This window comes from Pteronotus mesoamericanus, unplaced genomic scaffold (genome assembly GCF_021234165.1).
Source record: "Pteronotus mesoamericanus isolate MK-2021 breed Mesoamerican mustached bat unplaced genomic scaffold, CSHL_Meso_final contig_68, whole genome shotgun sequence".
Classification (NCBI taxonomy): domain Eukaryota; kingdom Metazoa; phylum Chordata; class Mammalia; order Chiroptera; family Mormoopidae; genus Pteronotus; species Pteronotus mesoamericanus.
Genome location: NW_026555234.1, coordinates 23,077,407 through 23,096,027, shown reverse-complemented (window position 1 = coordinate 23,096,027; position 18,621 = coordinate 23,077,407). Strand labels below are relative to the sequence as shown.

Here is an 18,621-nt window from a genome sequence, read left to right as displayed (position 1 = left end):
TTCTCCTCCTTAAAGTGTAAAGTGAATAATGTAATGCTAATTCACCTCAATTTAAATACATTTACTTGAAAATATGCCAAAGTACTGTATGTAAACTCTTTAGAATACAATGAAGGAAACAAACAAGGCTCCCTCCTGCCTTCATTTTCTAACCTTACCTAACATTAGGTAGAGAAAGTGGGACCCCGATATTTCCTACATACGCTGCCGAGGAGAAAGCTCAGCTTCTGACACGTTCCCTTGAATCTAGTTAACGTTTGTCTCAGCCCGTGAACAGAGGCCAGGCACCTGCGCTCAGGGCTGGGCAGGTCAGGAGGAGCGGGGTGACAGAGCCCTGCCCAAAGGAGAGGGGCCCTGGGCTGCCTCCAAGCAGAGGTCTGTCAGGAGAGGCAGGAGGGAGGTGCCAGGCCCAGCATCCCCTGCCCCGGGCTGTCAGCAAACCCAGGGTCCGAGACAGGCGCAGCCGGGCCAGCTCACATTTCCAGCAGGTCACAGGCTGCTGTGGAGGGGCCGGGTTCGCCAGACAAGAGAGCCAAGGAAGCACGACAGGCAGGAGGATGCTGAGTGGAGTAGCTTAGTGACCTGCCTGCAGCCCCCGCAAGATGATCAGTCCCTGGAAGCAGGGGCCTTGCCACCCAGTGCCAGGCACCGTTCCCCACACTCGGACTCAGGAAATGAAAGATGAAGGAAATACAGGCAGCTGGGGAGGAAGGCAGGACCACCTCGGCAAGGGCAGTGGGAAGACGGATGGAGAGGAGGGGAGAAAATGAAGAACAACTTGGAAGGTAAAACTGGTGAGAACGGTTAGCTGGTTGGATGGAAATGTTGAGACCAAAAAAAAAAAATCCGGAAATCTGAACACAAATTACAATTCAATAGTTATGCATGAAATTCAACATTTTATTCCTGAACAGAAAATGGAAAGTGTGCAGATAGTGAAATCAGGGTGTGCTCACGGCGTAATTCCTCTCACCATCTACTCCCAGTCCACTTGGGCATTCTAGTCAAAAATTGAAAAAGATGAAAGAAAAAGCGTTTATGAAGAGAGCTGTTATTTCTTCTGCTTATTTTCAGCAAAAGAGGTACAACTTAAATCAGTCCTTATCAATAAGAAAGATCTGGAAGAGGCTACCTGTGTTCATCTCGCAGGTAGCAGTAATATGGTGGGGTTTGTTATTTTTGCTAATGAGTATATTGTTTTCCATAACTATCACATACTGCCTCTGCAATCTTAAAAAAGGTTATTTTTAGTTTTTTAAAAAGTACATTGTTCTTAAACTTTAAGGTTTTTTAGAGATTACTGTCTACTGTTAATTAGTTAAGGGTTTCCAGAGGCAAAATTATTTGGAGAGAGGGGAAAAAAATCATTTTAAATATATAATAAATTATTTCAATGGATAAGTGAAATAGCATACATTTCCACATGCCCCAAATGCTTCACTACATAACATAATATCCTTTAAATCTGGAAAGACAATCCAAAAAATAAAACTTGAATATCTATGGAAACCAAAAACTTTAGATGAGTCTAAAAGCAATATTTAAAATAATGTCCTTGCATATGCATAGGTACTTAAAACAAAAATCTTCAGCTTAAATCAAAATTGTGACAATAATAAGAACTGATCTATTTTATGAACAGTTCAAACATTAGTTTAGACAAACAATTAGCTTCATTAATCAGATAAATACTCCTATTACTTCCTAGAAAATGCAGTAAAATGAACGTGATTCAAAATATTACATTTGTGGGCACAGTAGAGAATCATGTTGACAACAACTATGTTAATTTTTTAAACACAAAATCATTTCTAGCATAGGGCTGCCCCCACACATATGGTGCTTTTGTTCAGATTATTAAAAGCCAAACCTCTGTCTGCCTCCACCTCGCAGACAAAACCCCAGGGTAGCAGGCCTCAGTAAGCCGAGTTCGGGCTGGATCTCAGCCCCTACATTTGCCATTGGCCGAGTGCCATATGCAACCTGCACAAACGTACATGACAGCCCAGTCACAGCCCTGTCACCAGCCTCTGTGAGGTCGGTGATCGTTTCTAAGCCAATGTTAAAAATTCAAAGTTACTAATGCATGATTACCAGAATGAGTTCTGGTCCATGTCTTATAAATACAGTTGACCCTTGTACTGTGTTCAGTCAGCGGTTAGAAGTCCATGATGCAGAGGGCAGACTGTATGCACTGATCTTCACCATTTCGTGTAGGGGACTTGAGCACCCATGGATGTTGTTATGTGCCAAGGGTCCTAGAACCAATCCCCAGTGGACACCAAGGGACAACTTAAGTTTTGGGGGAATCAAAAATTATATGCAGCTTTTCAACTACACAGGGGATCAGTACCCCTAAATCTGCATTGTTCAAGGGTCAACTGTATATCAATCATTTACATTTTAAGTATACCACACTAGCTTTTACAGCATTAACTACATTCCTGAACAAAGCCTGTCACGTGTGTTCAAGAATCCTGAACTTCATTCAGATTAATAGAAACAGGCTTCCATCTCTTATCATTTTAGTGCTTTTCTTGAAATAACCAATTCTTACCAAGTAGCCATTCCTTTTTCTTTAATCTTGATCAACCACCAAATCAGAACTTTGGCGAGTACAGGACATTGGTTAGAATTGGTCTAACATATCTTCCACTTACCATATTTTATACTTTATATAATACCAAGTACAACAGTAACAATAGTATTTGCTACTCTTCAGAAGTTATGTTAGATAACTTTGGTAAGTGTTTCTAAAACTTGTTGTATCCTAGTGCATGATACCTCAAAAGCAGAATTAAGTGGCAAATATTTTCTCCCTGATTTCAGAGATGCAGGGAATCAAAGCAATATACAAGATAAAAATGAAAGTGTAAAATTGCACACAGAATGAAGTTGTCCAAGTCTGAATGCATAACCAGTGCCTAGCCCTCAGCTAACATTTCTCTTCCTCCCCGACCTGCCTATGCACCCAGGTGTAGGAAACAATCTCTGACATTATCCAAGCACCTCTCCCCGTCCGCCTTCTCCAAGGCCACTTATTCTATGTCACACTGAAGGGAATGAACTACAGCATTCTTTTTTTATTTTATTTTTTTTTATTTTCAATTAGTTTACATTCAATATTTTTTATTTTTACTTTTTATTGATTGATTTGAAAGAGAGAGAGGAAGGGGGAGAGAGAGAAGAAGAGAGAGAGAGACACTGGTTTGTTGTTTCATCGATTTATGCATTTATTGGTTGCTTCTGATATGTGCCCTGACCTGAGATCAAACCCGCAAACTTGGCACATCAGGACAACGCTCTAACCAACTGAGCCACCTGGCCAGGGTCCACTCAATATCATTTTGTATTAGTTTCAGCTATACAAGCACAGTGGTTAGACAATCATATACTTTACAAAGTGATGACCCCCACCCACTGACACTTCTAATGCCCACCTGGTACCATACATAGTGATCACGATATTATTAACTGAACTACAGTACTCTGCATATCACTACCATTAAAAAAAAGATTAGCTAAGAGAATGAAAAAACAAACCAAAAAATTCCCACCATCAGGAACACAGGGATAGATGTAAAGTATTATATGTAAGTTGCAGAAAGGAAAAAAACCTCTGCCGGGTAAGGACCCACGGGATAGGCACGGCTTGCCAGAAGTTCATGTGAAAATGATTTGAGGATTTTGTTGACTGTAAGTCTAGGATAAGCCAGCAAAATGACCTGGATACTAAAAGAAAGAAAAGGAATGAAAAGCCTACAGCATTAGGAGAAGTGCCACCCTTAAGAGAGGAGTCAGAGCCTGACCAGTCCTTCGTGCAAATCAAGCCACGTAGGGAGTTGCATTTCTGGTTATAGGAGACTTTAAAGGCAGTAGTAATGTGAGTCCCAAGGTGTCTGTGGCAATTCCATGCAAGGAGGCTGGGGACAGGAGCTCTGGGTTTCCAGCTTGGGAAGGGAAGACAGGACACATGTCACTGATTTAGCAAATCTGTCACAGGGAAAAGGCATGAGCACACTCGCTCATAAATGGGAAGGAAAGAAGGTAAGACACAAAGTAAGAGAGATTTCCGCTTAGAGGATAAAAATCATTCTTTCAATCAGAGCTACGTAAAATGGTACGGACTTCTTAAGGAATACTGAGCACATCCTTGAGGAGAAGCTTTGAGAGCTGGATGGACGGTGTATGTCCACAACTGCTCAAAGTCAGGCTTTCAGTTCCCCCAGTCTAAGGCTTTACATGAAGACAGACACTGAGAACTAGCGCAGTTAACCCTCACAGCTCTGCCTCTCCCTGCCCCTCCGGCTCCTCTCCTGGGGGTCAGAGAGCTTCATACAAGACCGGGTATTTTAAATCAGGAACATTCCTAGAGAACAAGCACTGAAAAGGATGCTGACAAGATTTAAAGACTGGCTGTGCCACCTCAAATCTGCTACTGGGAGTGCATCCAAAGCTTCGTTGTTTTCCCAGGCCATGGGAATGGCTCCTGTGTGTCCAGAAGCTCAGGGACTCCCTGAAACTCAACTCTGGTCTACTCTCGATTAATTCTGCAGTCAAGGAACAAGAATTCCACTGACCAAGTGGGACCTGTAGCCTCTGAATCCTGCTGTTTTCAAAAGTGTGGCTTCATCTTGATTTACAAGGATAAGAGGAAAAAACAAAATAAAGAGAAGGCCTAAGGGGTGGGGAATGGGGTAAGGCAATGTGAATACTGTAGTTACCTCCTTCAGGATGTATTCAGTAAAATGCACTCGATTCACACACATCTTAGAGAAGATCCTTTATGGTGTTCTGCTTTCTCTGTCTCTCTCCAGGGATTTCAGCCACTACCCCCAAGGCCAAAAGAGATTTCTTTTTTCTTCTTTCTTTTTAACTCTTTTCTCTTTTTTAATTGAATTTATTGGGGTTACATTGGTCACTAATGATATGGGTTTCAAGTATACAATTCTACAATACATCATCTGCACATTGCATTGTGGGCTCACCATCCAAAGTCTAGTCTCTGTCCAATAATTTCTTAATCTATAGTACACGTTTAGCTCTGAATTCTTTCCTAAACTTGGCTCAAATTCTCAATCACCTCTTTAAGCATCATCTAGACTTCAGGCACCTTGACCTTAAAACATCCAAATCAAGCTCATTCTCTTTGCCCTATAACAGGCCTCTCTCCTTCCTCCTTGTCTCCCAAATGTCTTCCAGGTAACTCACTTCAAAACCTGGATGGTGGCTTCTACTCTTCTCCCTCCTTACTCCGCCTTCCCCCAGCTCTCTCCCAGTGAGTCGCGAACCTCAGGTGCTGGTCCAGGCCTGCCCTAATCCAGCCAGGCCGCAGGCAAGAAGATCCCTGACTGCAGCCCTTCCTCTGGCCCCTCCCAGGCTCTCTACCAGCCATCCCACTCTCCACCGACAGCCTCGTCTTCCAGAAACGCAGCTCCGAGCCCACGCACAAACCTAAGGCTTCTTTCTCATCTCTACCAAAACACCACCTAGCCCAGCCTCCAGAACCGTCCCTAATCTTCTCTTCCCTGTGAGTTTCCCACTCACCAATTGGGGCGTGGGGCTGGGTCATTTAACTCCACTCAAACAAAATCTGGGCTTCTGCTCATTTGAATTTCCACCTTCATGCCTTTGCTCATGCACTGGGTTGGCCAAAAAGTCCATTTAGTCTTTTCCATAAAATAAATTTTTCATTTCACCAATAACTTTATTGATTTGGATATTTTGAGTATGTCGGCTGTCTCCCGCTACTGGCTTCCAGTGGGTGGAGGCCGGGGGTACTGCTCTACACCTTCCAATGCATAAGACGGCCCCACAGCAAAGAATTATTTGGCCAAAATGTCAATAGTACCAAGGAACTTCGCAAACCACTTTTGACACGTTCAATCAGTCACAGCACCTTCTCCATACACTGCACAAATTGTTTTTGAGTTTCAGTTGCATTTTTCCCTTTCTTGAAACAATAAAGCATAATACACTTTATTATTATAATTATGAAAATGCTGTATACCTTCTTCCATCTTCAATGTTAAAATGACTGCATAAAAATTCACCAATTTTGATAAGTTTTTAAAAAATACATGCTGATATGACAGCTGTCACAATGCAGTCTAACAAAATTGTTTCAAATGAAGTTAAAGCCAACTAAGCACTACTAGAGCCATTAAATGGAAAAAAGTAACAGACTTTTTCAACCTAATATTTTCAAATATGGAAAGAGAATCCCTTCCACTCACCTAGAAACTCAATAACATGGAGATTTCTGGAACCATAAGAAGGTTGTGACTATAGTAAACGTATAAGCACTATTTTATACCCATTATACAATTCACTTATTAAAAATCGGTGCACAGGGGGCTTTTGCTTTGTGCTTCTGAAGTCAAATTTTACAATTAGATCTCTAATATTTTAACTTTGGAAATGTAATGTATGAGAAAAACAAAAAGCCTGACACAATAGAAACTATCACAATAGACCTGTGCAAATGTCTCCAAGCAAATATTGTCTCAAAGACCTCACAGTGTATTTTCACCTAATGACTGATTTCCTTCGGGTCCACCCTGTGAAAAGAACTTCCGCAAAATACCATTCTCTGCCTTCAGCGGGCCTACAATTATGCATTCTGCTAAACAAATAAACTTCCTTCCTATTTTTAAAGTTTTCCAAAATTAGAGTATCTACATCTTTGGTTGGCACACTACTTCCTGGACTATAACAGCCGTAGAAGTGAAGAAATCCTTCACAGTATTCTGAGAGAGAACGAGGACATCAGAAACGGCTGAGCAGCTGCTCTCTTTTTAGGGAAGGGGAAATCGAGGCAGTGTAGCCTTGGGCAAGGTCACACAGGCTGCTGGTGGCAGAGGCCCGTGGAATTCTCTCCGCCCCATTTTCCCCTTATCTGATCTAAGTTACTTGAGGCCTGACAGAAGCAGTTTGCTCTTGCTCTGTCCTCTTGAATTGGGACTTATGTTTAATTCATGCAGAATGTGATAAAACAAGAGAAAAATTCTAAATATCATAGTAAGTATCGAGTGATGCAAAGAGCTCTGGACTAAGAGTCAGAACATCTAATCTTAGCTGTGATTTTGGGAAAGTGACCATACCTCTGGAGGGTTCCATTTTTTTAAAAAAATCTTAAAAAAAAAAAAAAAAGCACAGAACTAAGCAACTGTAAAGGTCTTCACCCCTAAGTTCTCTGATGATGATGATGGTGGTGGTGGTGGCAATTGTAGTGATGACCCCCCCTTATTAAGTGCTTACTCTGAGCCAGACACTGTTCAAAGTATGTTACTGGACAAATCCTCCCCTGCCTGGAGGATGGCTATGATACCCACTTTGGAGATGAACACATTCATGCTTAGAGAGAAGTGACTTGTTGGAGGTCACATCTCCACTGGTAACAGGTAGACAGGAGATCTGTCCCAGACCGACGGCTTCTGAAGCCCACTCTTCCTTATCAGAGGTGGACACTCTAAGATGATTGGCCTGGCCTGCAGTAACATAGACCTAGATTCCAAACTGAAAAGAATCAGCAATCATTCAACACAATGTCCTCATTTTACAGTTCAAGGCCGGAGGCCCGGGGAGGTATGACTTGAGTGTAAGTCAAGAAATTTACTGGAAATAAATGGCTACACCCCCACCCCCAACGATGACTAGATAAGCTCTTCCTAAAGAGTGCCCCACAGTTCACGCTCACGCATATCACCTCGTGTGACACCCAAACAGGGTCCCCCTGATGGACAGCAGGGCCATGGGCATCGTTCCCGTGGCTTCTGGCCAAGGTCAAATAGCAAGTTCAGGGCAAAGCTGGGCCTCCAGCCCATGCCTGTGACTTCCTGGCTGGTACTCTGCCACCGAATGGAGAAAACATCCACTGTGGCAGGATACTCTGGAGAGCCTATTCAGGGTAGACTCTTAACATCAGGAAAATTTTCCACAGAAACTGAATAATTACAAAACATGGTTTCATGATACTTTGCAAAGAATATCTGATACTAAATGGACACTCTCTAAAGCCTACAACTCAGATCAACAAAAAATAGAAAACTCAGGCTTATGGTATTTTCAAAACTGACCTCTTTCTATTACAACTGCCCCTAGCCTCTGAACTTCAGTTTCCACATACTACTTCTCCAAAAAATACAGGAGGCAGGAATAGTACCATCGCTTCCACAATTAGTTGGAAGTTGACCACTTCCAACATAATGGCTGGGACATATTAAGTGCTCAAAGACGCAATTATATCTTCCTTTCCATGGTTGTATTAATGCTAATATAATTTTCCTCCTGTTAAGTCCTCGTTGCAGGTGATGTTTTTCTGAGCAAACATGCTCTCCCATATTAGAAAAGAGACATACATTACACACACCTGCACCACCTCCTGCAGCATGCCGCCCTGGGGACGGGAGCACTAAGTGAAGTCCGCAGGACACTGCAGCCCACGACTAGGGAGCCACCCTGGACTTGGGCAACTTCCACTCTCTTCATATACTCTGGTCCTGGTTTCTTCCTGCACACAGGTGACACAGCTAGTTAGGCCTCCGAGGCTCTTGGGCGTTTATGACACCTTCACATGACAGAGGACCTCCACACATCCCCCCAACAGATGCTCATCGTCAGGCTTCCTTTCTTCACCCTCTTCTTTGCAGGTACCTTGACCCACTCTAAAGTGCACAGGTATACACTCAGGTGATTAAATCAAGCATTCTGAAACGCAAGAGAGTGCTTGACAGATGCACATACTTTTGATTTTAGTAAAATACTTAACACATTGCGTACCGCTCATGGGTTTTCTTGTGTTTCACGTGCCATCTGTTAAGGACCGCTCACGAGTTTTCTCGTTTTTCACGCGCCATCTGTTATGGACTTTAGATGTCAACACAGTGTCTTGTCCACATCGAATGAAGCGATCTCATTGGTGGAAACGGTGCAGGTCAATCTACAAAAAAACTATGTAATTGCACGAACCCATAAAGCATTGCAGTTACATTGTATTTTGGTCATTCGACCCTGGCGTATGTCTTAGAGATTTCTATGCGGTACGCAATGTATTAAGAGACTAAGCACAAACAAATGAGCAGGGCAACATTAACAAGATATGCCAAACCCAGGGGTCCAAGAACTTGGGTTTAAGTTCTGCCACAAACCAGCTGTGTGACGTTGTTCCAAAAGAATTACTTCATTGCTCTGGGTCTCAGTTTCCTCTTGTAGAAAAGATCCAGTAGAATTACACTCAAGATTGCAGTCTGGTTACACCAGAAAGATTGGGACCAGGCCAGCCCCAATCACTGATAAGAGCACATGCGCCCTATGCTGTGCTAGAATGAAAGAAAAGGGCCCTTCTTAACTCTGAATCTCCCTCTATCTGGGTTATTTATTTAACCTGCTACACCTCTCCCGAGGCTAAAAATCAACGGTCTCAAAAACAAGGCAGAGTTGGAAAGCAACCCTGAATAATTGCAAAACATGCTAGAAAACTACCACTAGTATTTCCTATCCTTTTTCACAATCCATATAACCTATCACATCAACTCAGTCATCTTTCTTTCAAAGACAGCTCAGACCTTACCTCCTTCAAAGGTCTGCCCGCAAGCCACCGCTGAGTCAGTCCCTGCACACACCTCTGTGTTCTCACATTAAGTGGTCTTCATGGGCGCCCCCTCCCTGCTGGACTACAAGCTGCTGGAGGCTGGGCCCACCTCCTGCTCTTCTCTGGAGCCCCAGTGCCAGTGCCACACATACATGACAGCCACTGCCTTAGACCGCAAACTCCACCATGTTCTTCACAATTTCCTAAGCACATTTTGACATTATTCATTTTTAAAATAGGATCTTTAAAAAAAAAACAGAAAAATAGTGAATATCCTAAGTTGACTTTATGGATGAGAAAACAGGCTCGGCAAAGTTAACTTAGCAAAGCTCAACCAAAGTAAGTGAACAAAGCCTATAACTTTAATCCCATTATAGCACATGACAGATATAAAAATAATTTGCAGAAAAAGTAACAAAGTACATAAACACTAAAAAAAACTCTTCTCTTATGTCTCTTATAAATCTAATAGTGCAATAGACTGTTGGTTCATCACTCTTCCAATAGTAAAATCAGAAATATTAAAAATAATGGAAAAATTAAGGATACTTAAGTTTAGATTCACAAATACAATGAATAAAGGACTAATTTATTGTTTTACTTGCTATAACTTAGCAATCAAAAAAGGGGGGTGCTTCACACCATGTATCACTAGGGAACTGCAAATTAAAACAACGAGACAGCATTACATGCCTATTGGAATGGCCAGAGTCTGGAATCCTGACAAGACTGAATGCTGGTGAGGATGAGGAACCATGGGAACTCTCACTCATCGCTGGGGAAAGCAAAATGTTACAGCCACTTTGGAAGACAGTTTGGCAGCTTCCTGCAAAATTAAAATAGTCTTCTATATGATCCAGGAACTGGGCTCCTTGATACTTACCCAAAGGAGGTAAAAATTTATGTTCACACAAAAATCTGCACACAGATGTTTATAACAGCTTTATTCATAATTGTCAAAACTTGAGAGTAACTAAGATGCGCTTCTATGGATGAATAGATAAACTTGGTCACTCCTGACAAAGGAATATTATTCAGCACTAAAAAGTGAGCAATCAAGCCATGGAAAGACACAGAAGAGACTTAACTGTACATCACTCAGTGAAAGTAGCCAATCTGAAGAGGGTATATACTTTATGATTCCAACTATATGACATTCTGGAAAAGGCAATACTATAAAGATCATTATACAGTTGTCCAAATACACAGAATATAAAACACTAAGAATGAACCATAATTAGTATAAACTAAAGACTTTGGGGGATGATACTATGTCAGTGTAGGTTTACCAGCTGGAACAAATGTACCACACTAGCTGGGGATATTGATGATGGGGGAGGCTAGGCATGTGTGGGAACTGAGGATCTATGGGAAATCTCCGAACCTTCCGCTGTCTCTAAAAAAGAAAAAAGAAAAAAGGGTGCAAGATTATGCAGTGTGAATTCTTCCTTCTACTCCTGTTCCCCAGACACCCAATTTCAAGGTTATTGTGATTTTAAGTTTTTAAACTTTTATTTCATTAATTTCTACTGCTATCCTTCCAGAACATACAAGGAACTGACCTGAAATCATGGTATTTGTTCCATAAAAATATGAGCAATTCCTATGTCTAAAGGTGGGTGTAACTGAAAAACACTACATTGAGAACTTTATTGCTTGAAGTGTGGTCCCCAGACCAGCAGCATCAGCATCACCAGGGTGCTTGTTGCAAATGCAGGATCTTGCGTTCCATCCCAGACCTTCTAAAGCAGAATTACATTTGAGCAAGATCACCAAGTGATTTGTATGCACTGGCATATAACACAATATCACCCCTACTTTCATGGAGTGTGCAGGCTAGGAGAGGAGTTAAAATATTCAAATAACTGTAACTCAAGGCCTCACACAGAATGGACTCTGTGACCACGAGAATGTGGGCAAAAATAGGCTGTGGTCCCTAAAGGGGTCCCCGTTGCCCGAGGATAAAATGCCAGCTCCTCTGAATGGATCTGTGGCCACGTGCTTCCCAGCCCCTGCTCACCTGGCCAGTCTCACCCTCTGCAACTCCCCAGAGCACATTCTCCAACGTGCTTCCAGGCCTTTCTGTGCAGATATCATTCCAACTGCCTGCCCTCTGCTGACTCTTCTTTAGCCACCTTCAGGAAGGGGCGGAGCCACCCCCTTTTGTCCCACGCCACAACCCAGCTGGCTAGTGGTCTAATGTCCCCCCGCAGAAGAGCTCCCACAGGACAAAGAAAATGCCCTGGGGTTATTTTCTACCGTTTTGTACAATTTATCGAATGAATGAATGAATGAATGTCAGAGATGTTTCAGGGAAGGGGTGAAAGGTGAGAATGGTTTAGGTAACTGCAGATCAGGGTAGAGGCACATGCAGGCTAAGATCAGTTTAGGGAACGTGGAAAACAAACTCTCGTTTGCTCTCTTCTCCTCAGGAGATCTGCTCTGGGCTCGAGACGAGGTGGGGTTTCTATCCCTGCTTTTCTCCATTCTCCCTTGGTAAAACCTGCCTGGGCCCAAATTATTGTCACTTTGGGCAACTAGAGCTCCCAAAGCCCAGAGAAGCGACTGCCACCGCCAGACAAAGATACCGACACAGGTTCTCTGCCGAAATCTCGTTCAGGGCTACATGAGCTTTGCGTAGCAGAGTCAGCAAATTTTTCAAATTCAAGGGATGGTTTGACTGTGACAACAAGTTTTCCCTCTTTATGAAACTCAAATATCCACTAATTAAAAGTCATATAAGTCTATAGGAGAAAAAAAATTTTAATATATATATTTTAAATAACCCATCACATTAGGTTAGGACACGCCTACACCATCAGGCTGACTTTAAGCAAGACAATGGAGGAACTGCTGTCTGAACTCAAGCTAGTCAGACTCACACCTTACAGGGAGGCTGCTGTGTCCTGTGTAAACAGAAAGGCAAGTTCAACCGATCTAAGGCACTCAAGGTGGACTGATCCAGTCTGCACAAAATCTCAAAGGTAAATAAATAAGCCCGGGGCCCGGGCACAGCTGCGCCTGAAAGCCATGGTTAGAAGCAGCTGAACAAAGGACACGCTGCACTTATACTCAGCACAGCAGCAGCAATTAGTTACCCGGTCATTTGCACCAACCTCAGATAAACAAGACGGCAAAGCCACTGGGTAACATCATTTCAGAAGATAAAGAACAATTACGTATCCGCTGGTGCGCCTCCCTTACTACGCAAATCCAAGCTACCACTCTCACCTCCTACCCAAACCTGAGTGGCCCCTCGGTTTCCCCTCACAGTGTACATGAGCTGACGTCACTCCGCTCTTTCACACCTGCTAATGGCTTCCACTGCCCTTCAAAGCAAACCCAAACCCTTACTGTTTCTACAGAGTCTTAAATATCTTGGCCCGGATAACCCTTCCCAACTCAGGGTCTACCCGCACCCCCAACCCATCACACCCGCCTCCTTCCTGCTGCTTCAACAGGCGCACCTGGTCCAGCCTCCAGGCCCTGGTCCCTTCTTTTCCCCCTGCCTGTACCCTGTCTAGTGCCCTCTTACCACTCTGATGAAATGTCACCTCCTCACCACTCCAGGCTCCAGTCACTCTACCAAACCACCTTGTTTACTTCTCTTCCTAGCACTCACCACCACCTGAAATTACCTTGCTCATAAAGACAGCTACTTCTCCTGTATATTAGCTGTCTCACCTGCCTAGAATTCGAGCTCCATAAAAACATGAACCTGGTATGCCTTGTTCACTGCTTAATCTCTAGTTCCTCAAACAGTGCCTGGTACATAGTAGGTGCTCAAAAAAATACCTGCATCAAAAATATTTTATTGAATAACTCAGTAAAGGAATAATGGCTGTAAACCTACGTTTTATGCAAAGCCAAAACATGAGATACCTGGTATTACATAAAATATCAATTAGTAATCAATTACTTGTTTTACAAAAGATTCGTTCCTCCCCTAATGCGTTCTTAAGCATTTGGCTTACAAAGCTTCAGTGTGCACTTTTTAAAGGACAAATCTATTTGGCAAAGTAAACTAACTCCTCCAGGGCATGGACAGTGCCTGGTACACAGAAGATACCCAACAAACACCTACCGAATAAATACATGAGCCCTGGAAAATAACTTACTACAAGGGCACTGGGATTTGAGAACACAGTAAATTTGACTATATTTAGGTCTCACTTTCCATTTTGCCTAATAAATGAACACATATTTATAATCCACTAACCTGAGATGCTAATTTACAAGCAGGTACAAATCCAAGTAAATTCAGAAACTTGCCTGGTGGTTCTGCTGCAGTTAGTCTTTACCAACTGATATATGGAGGCGTAGAAATACTCAGAACTGCCAGGTTGTTGGGGACGTCTCTGGGTTTAACATGAAAATCACAAAGCTTGAGAGGTTTGTTATTATTTATAGTCTCCATAAAAACTCAAGTGTTTTCAATGAAAGACTAATCAAGAAATCACACACCTCTACATAGCCTAGTCCCACTTGTGATACAACGCACACCTGTTTTAACGTTCCAGGTCCTGCCCAATACAAACTCCCCTCCACCCCCCGACAAAAAAAAAAAAAAAAAGCTCCATATTATTTTTTATTTTTATTTTTAACAACTAATCTCTTTGAAATAAAATTTTCCCCTGTTTTGGCTTTCCTCTTTTACCATGAAAATGCTCACTGTAAATAGTCATACAATATTAATGCATCACCCAAGAAAAACAAATTCGTGTTCAGGTATACATCTGCCTCAAGCTACACCCACTCTGTTTTTCTCCTTCCCTACCAGCTGTTGAGCTGCAGTTTGCAAAGGTCAAAATTGAAAAGAAAAGTAGATGTTTGTTTGAGGTGTGTGCTCATATGGATTTGCATGTTCGTGAAGGGTCATTCTAAAGTCAAATATAAATGCACTTTGGGATTATGCACATTGTGTGCATTATCTGTGTCTCTTGCTTCTGCTTTTAAAGCACTCCCTACTCTATAATGCAAAGTGTGCTAATGACTTGTCTCAACTGAAAAACGAGTATGTTTCATAGAAAGTCACTTATAATCTATAACCCCAAGAAACGAACTTTCACATTCTAAAAGCTCTCATAGAACAACACATTGTCTATGAAAATCAATTTCAGGATGCAATTCATAATAACACACCACCTGGAAGAAATAACAACACTTTTTAAAATTATGCTGACAATTGATAAATTTGCTCGAAAAACATTTCAGTTTGTTGTTACTGTTCTGCAGTTTAAGTAATTTTAGAATAACATGACTCAAAATTTAGATCAAATTATTAACATACAGTTCACTTACATATACTTTTCAAAAGTATTGCCAGTTGACTGACTATCCATGTGCAAGTCCTTTTTTCTTTTCTTAAATGAGGCTTTGATCTGGTGTGTACACTGCCGTCTCCGTAGGCCGAAAGTCCATGTCACATCCATGTGAAAAGCATTTTATTAAATACATTTTGGAAAAGTAAATAAAACTATAAAACAGGACTGCCAATAAGCAGGGGTTTTGTATGTTTGTCTTTAGATTTACTTATTGATCTTGAAATTAAAAAACATAAGTTTCTATTTGGGTTTTTTCCCTCCTTTTGGCCTTATTACAGTCAAATTCTCAACCTAGAATGGGTAAGTAAAATATAACCTGAGTACACATCCTGAATTACTTTTCAAACTACATAACACCATATTTAAAATTTAGCATTATTTATAAAAGCCAATTAGCTAACACTTCAGACCAGAAAATCTGGGTATTACCTGTTTTTCTTCAGCAAAAAATTATGACTTGAAACTTTTTGGTCATTTCATTTTACCACCAGCTGTGTTTCAGGAAGTGAAGATTCTAGTAAGGATTCAGTGACAGAATCGGACATGGCACCGGTCTAACAACTACTTTTATTTGATCTCTGTGTCTCCATTTTATCACCACTTAAATGACAGGCAAAGCCTTAGATGTCTCATAAACAGGTATTCATAAAAATGTACTTTAAAATAACACTCTAAAAGCGTTGCATCATAACTAGAGCCATAACCACCACCTCCCTAATTGGTATCCATAAAGGGTCATGGAATGGCTAACGGGGTCTCTCAATGTGAGCTTATTACTCACCATGCCATACCCCAGGAGCGAGGGCTGCTAAGGTGCGAGCAAAGGGAGGGATCCGTAGGGAGCGAGAAAGATTCCCTATTGCCCCGCTGGCCCTAGAGGCTGTGAGGGACGCATCGTTCAAAAAACACGGAAACACCCAGGGGATGGGGTACGATTCTGTCACTGCGTTCTCATGCTAGGGGAAACTCTGGAAATCTACTCCGATCCCTTCCTTTTTGCAACCGTGACATTGGCCTGGAGTTGTCACGCTCAGCTATTCTAAAGGCACCAATGTTCTGAAAATAAAACTTTAAGGAAATCGAGAGCAAAGAACTGACATTGAAAACTCAGGCTTCAAAACCTGCCTTTGAAGCCAAGGAGTTAAAAAAACAGAAAAGAGACCCTCCAGGGACTATCCCAGACAACCAGTTACAAACGAGGATCACAGAGGATGACACACAGGTCCGGCCGATAAAACACCAGGCGCTGAGTCCACGGCACGTGGGGGACTGCGGGGCCAGAGAAGCTGATCGCCAGGCGCGAACCCCAGGATCCCCGCGTCAGCCTCACTCTCCCCACCTGTGAGATGGGCTCGACACCACCCGCCCGTTTGCTTCCAAGGGGATGGCTACGAATGAATGGGAACCACCGGGGCACCGACTGGGGCGCCCCAGCCGCTCTCCCGCCGCAGTCCTGGGGCTGCGGGGCGCCCCCCGCCGCGGGCGGCCAGGGCTCAGTCCGACCCCCCCCACCGCCGGCGCCCCCCGCGCTCCGGACCCCCGTCCGTTACAAATGCTCCCAGCACCGCGCCCGCCGGGACACTGGCTCCCAGGGCCGTCCGCGGCGGTAACGGGCGCCCGCCCGACGCCGCCTACCTTGGCCACCCAGCTGAACAATGGTGACATCGCGGGCCGAGCGGCGGCGCCTCGCCCGCCGCTCCCGCTCACTCCCGCCGCCGGCCCCTCGTGCGGCAGGCAGCCGGGAGCGGGCTCCGGGCGCGGCGGGGCGCGGGCATGGCTACTCCCCCGGCGGCGGCGGCGGCGGCGGCGGGCTCCTCCCCGCGCGTCAGTGCCCGGAGAGGTCGCGTCCGCCGGACTGCCCGACTCTGAAAGGGAAGTGGGTGGGGACAGCGCGGAGGAGGGGGGAGCGCGGGCGGCCCCGCCCCCACCCCCGCCCCGGGCACCCCGCCCCCCCCACGCCGGGCGCGCGGCGGGAAGTTGGGAGGCGCCGGGATCGCCCTGCTACCGCTGCCCCGCGCGGCGCAGCTCCGAGGGGAGGAGTCCGAACCCTGGAGGCTAGACTGGGGACGCGGCTTTCTGGGCCTCTGGGGTCCTTTTCGCACAACTTTCGGGAAACTAGGAATTCCTGTTTCCTGAGGTTCGATCGAAGCCCCAGAGTGGCAGAGAACGCAAAAGCCCGCCCAACTGTCTAAGGGTTACCCCCATCACTAAACTCTGGACACTGCTGGTAACAAAAGGGCTAGTGTTTCCCTGGCCCCTAAAAACCTTTATGTAATCGAAGGTGGTTTTCTCCGAGTCAGACCACTCGCTGTTGAGACTAGAAAAGGGGCGGAGGAAAAGAACCTTCAGCTCCTGCCAGCCCCAGCTTCTAGCGACGGAGTGTTTAGCGACATGAGAAACGTTGATTTCACCAGTTCTCTTCCAAGGCAAGATAGTAAGACAAGTGTAGTCAGTTTACAGTTTCAAAGGTTAAGCTGAGTTTCCTGCTCAGACACCCGAGAGTTTCACGTTGAACAAAATAAAAATTAAAAAGGCCAAAGGTCTAGTAGCAGATGTGTGAAGGGGTGTGTCGTGCTGAGCCACTCAATGAGTTCCGAATAGCCAGCCTAGCCCAGAAACGTTGCTCCTCTTTCCTTCCGTTATAATAATTGTACATTATCTTCATGATAGGTTAGTCGGACATTTTAATGATGTTCCCCAAATACCTGGCATCTGAGTTAGGTGGGTATATTAGTTATCTCTTGCTGTCGGTGATCAGATGACCTCAAATCTGAGGAGTTTAAATCAACAGTTTTCTGTAGATGAGAAATCCAGAAACGTCTTAGCTAAATGTCTCTGGCCCAAGGTCTCTCTTGAGATTGCTGTTGGCTGGGGCTGCAGCCATCTCAAGACTGGACTGGGACTGAAGGATCCCCTTCAATAGTTCTCAGGATTCCTTCCTTGCAGGCTGTTGGTCTTAGAGCCACAGTTTCTTGCTGCACCATGGTGGTCCTCTCCATAGAGCTGCTCACAGAACAGCAGCTTGCAACCCCCGCACAAGTGAGCCGAGTCTAGAAATAACTCCAGTCCACACCCAAGGCTTGAGTACGGAGAGAAGGATCATGGGGGAGGTAGGGGACTTCATCTCTTTTTTTTTTTTTTTTTTTTTCTGCTTCCCAGTAGGGTGCATGGGAATAAGATAAGTGGTAAAAGGCATGGCTGAAATCACGAGTGATAACATTCTAAAAGAGCATGCCTGGGTAATTGAAACGCGCCTTAGAAGCATTTTAGGGAAGTGGTTTTCTTTTATTCTTTTAAGCAGTGGTGTTCCCTAAAGAAATTAAAAGGTAGAAAAGGGGAGTGCATTTGTAGCCATTTAACCAAATCTTTCACCACATCACTTCCCCAAGCCAGTGGAAGAGATGCAGGCTGAGAGCTCCATTAAAGTCAGAGCCCTTCTGACTTTCTAGTCCTGCTCCTCAAAGTGTGGTCCACGGACCAGCGGCCTCAGTATCACTTGACAATGTGTTAGAATGCAGGCCCTGCCCTAATCCAGGCCTACTGAGTCAGAGCCTTCATTTCACCACGATTCCAGGTAACTAGTGTGCACATGAAAAGTTTGAAAATGCACGAATATATGAGATTCGTTGATATCAGTCTAATAATAAGAAGAAACATAAAGCACTGACAAACAGTCCCCTAAGAAAGCAGTTAAAATTGTCCTGT

The 18,621-nt window shown here is 43.9% G+C and overlaps 1 protein-coding gene across 3 annotated transcripts in view; it reads right to left on the bottom strand.

Annotated features, from left to right (window-relative positions):
- TBC1D1 (TBC1 domain family member 1) overlaps positions 1–18,621 on the bottom strand; it is a 208,410-nt gene that overhangs the window by 121,467 nt on the left and 68,322 nt on the right. Inside the window, exon 1 of one of the 3 annotated variants that reach the window (XM_054582039.1) lies at positions 16,552–16,709. The exons of the other annotated variants lie outside the window; for them this stretch is intronic. Coding sequence (XP_054438014.1) covers positions 16,552–16,581 — 30 coding nt within the window. The 5' untranslated portion in view covers positions 16,582–16,709. Of the gene's footprint in view, positions 1–16,551; positions 16,710–18,621 lie in introns of those variants that run through there. 3 annotated transcript variants of the gene reach the window in all.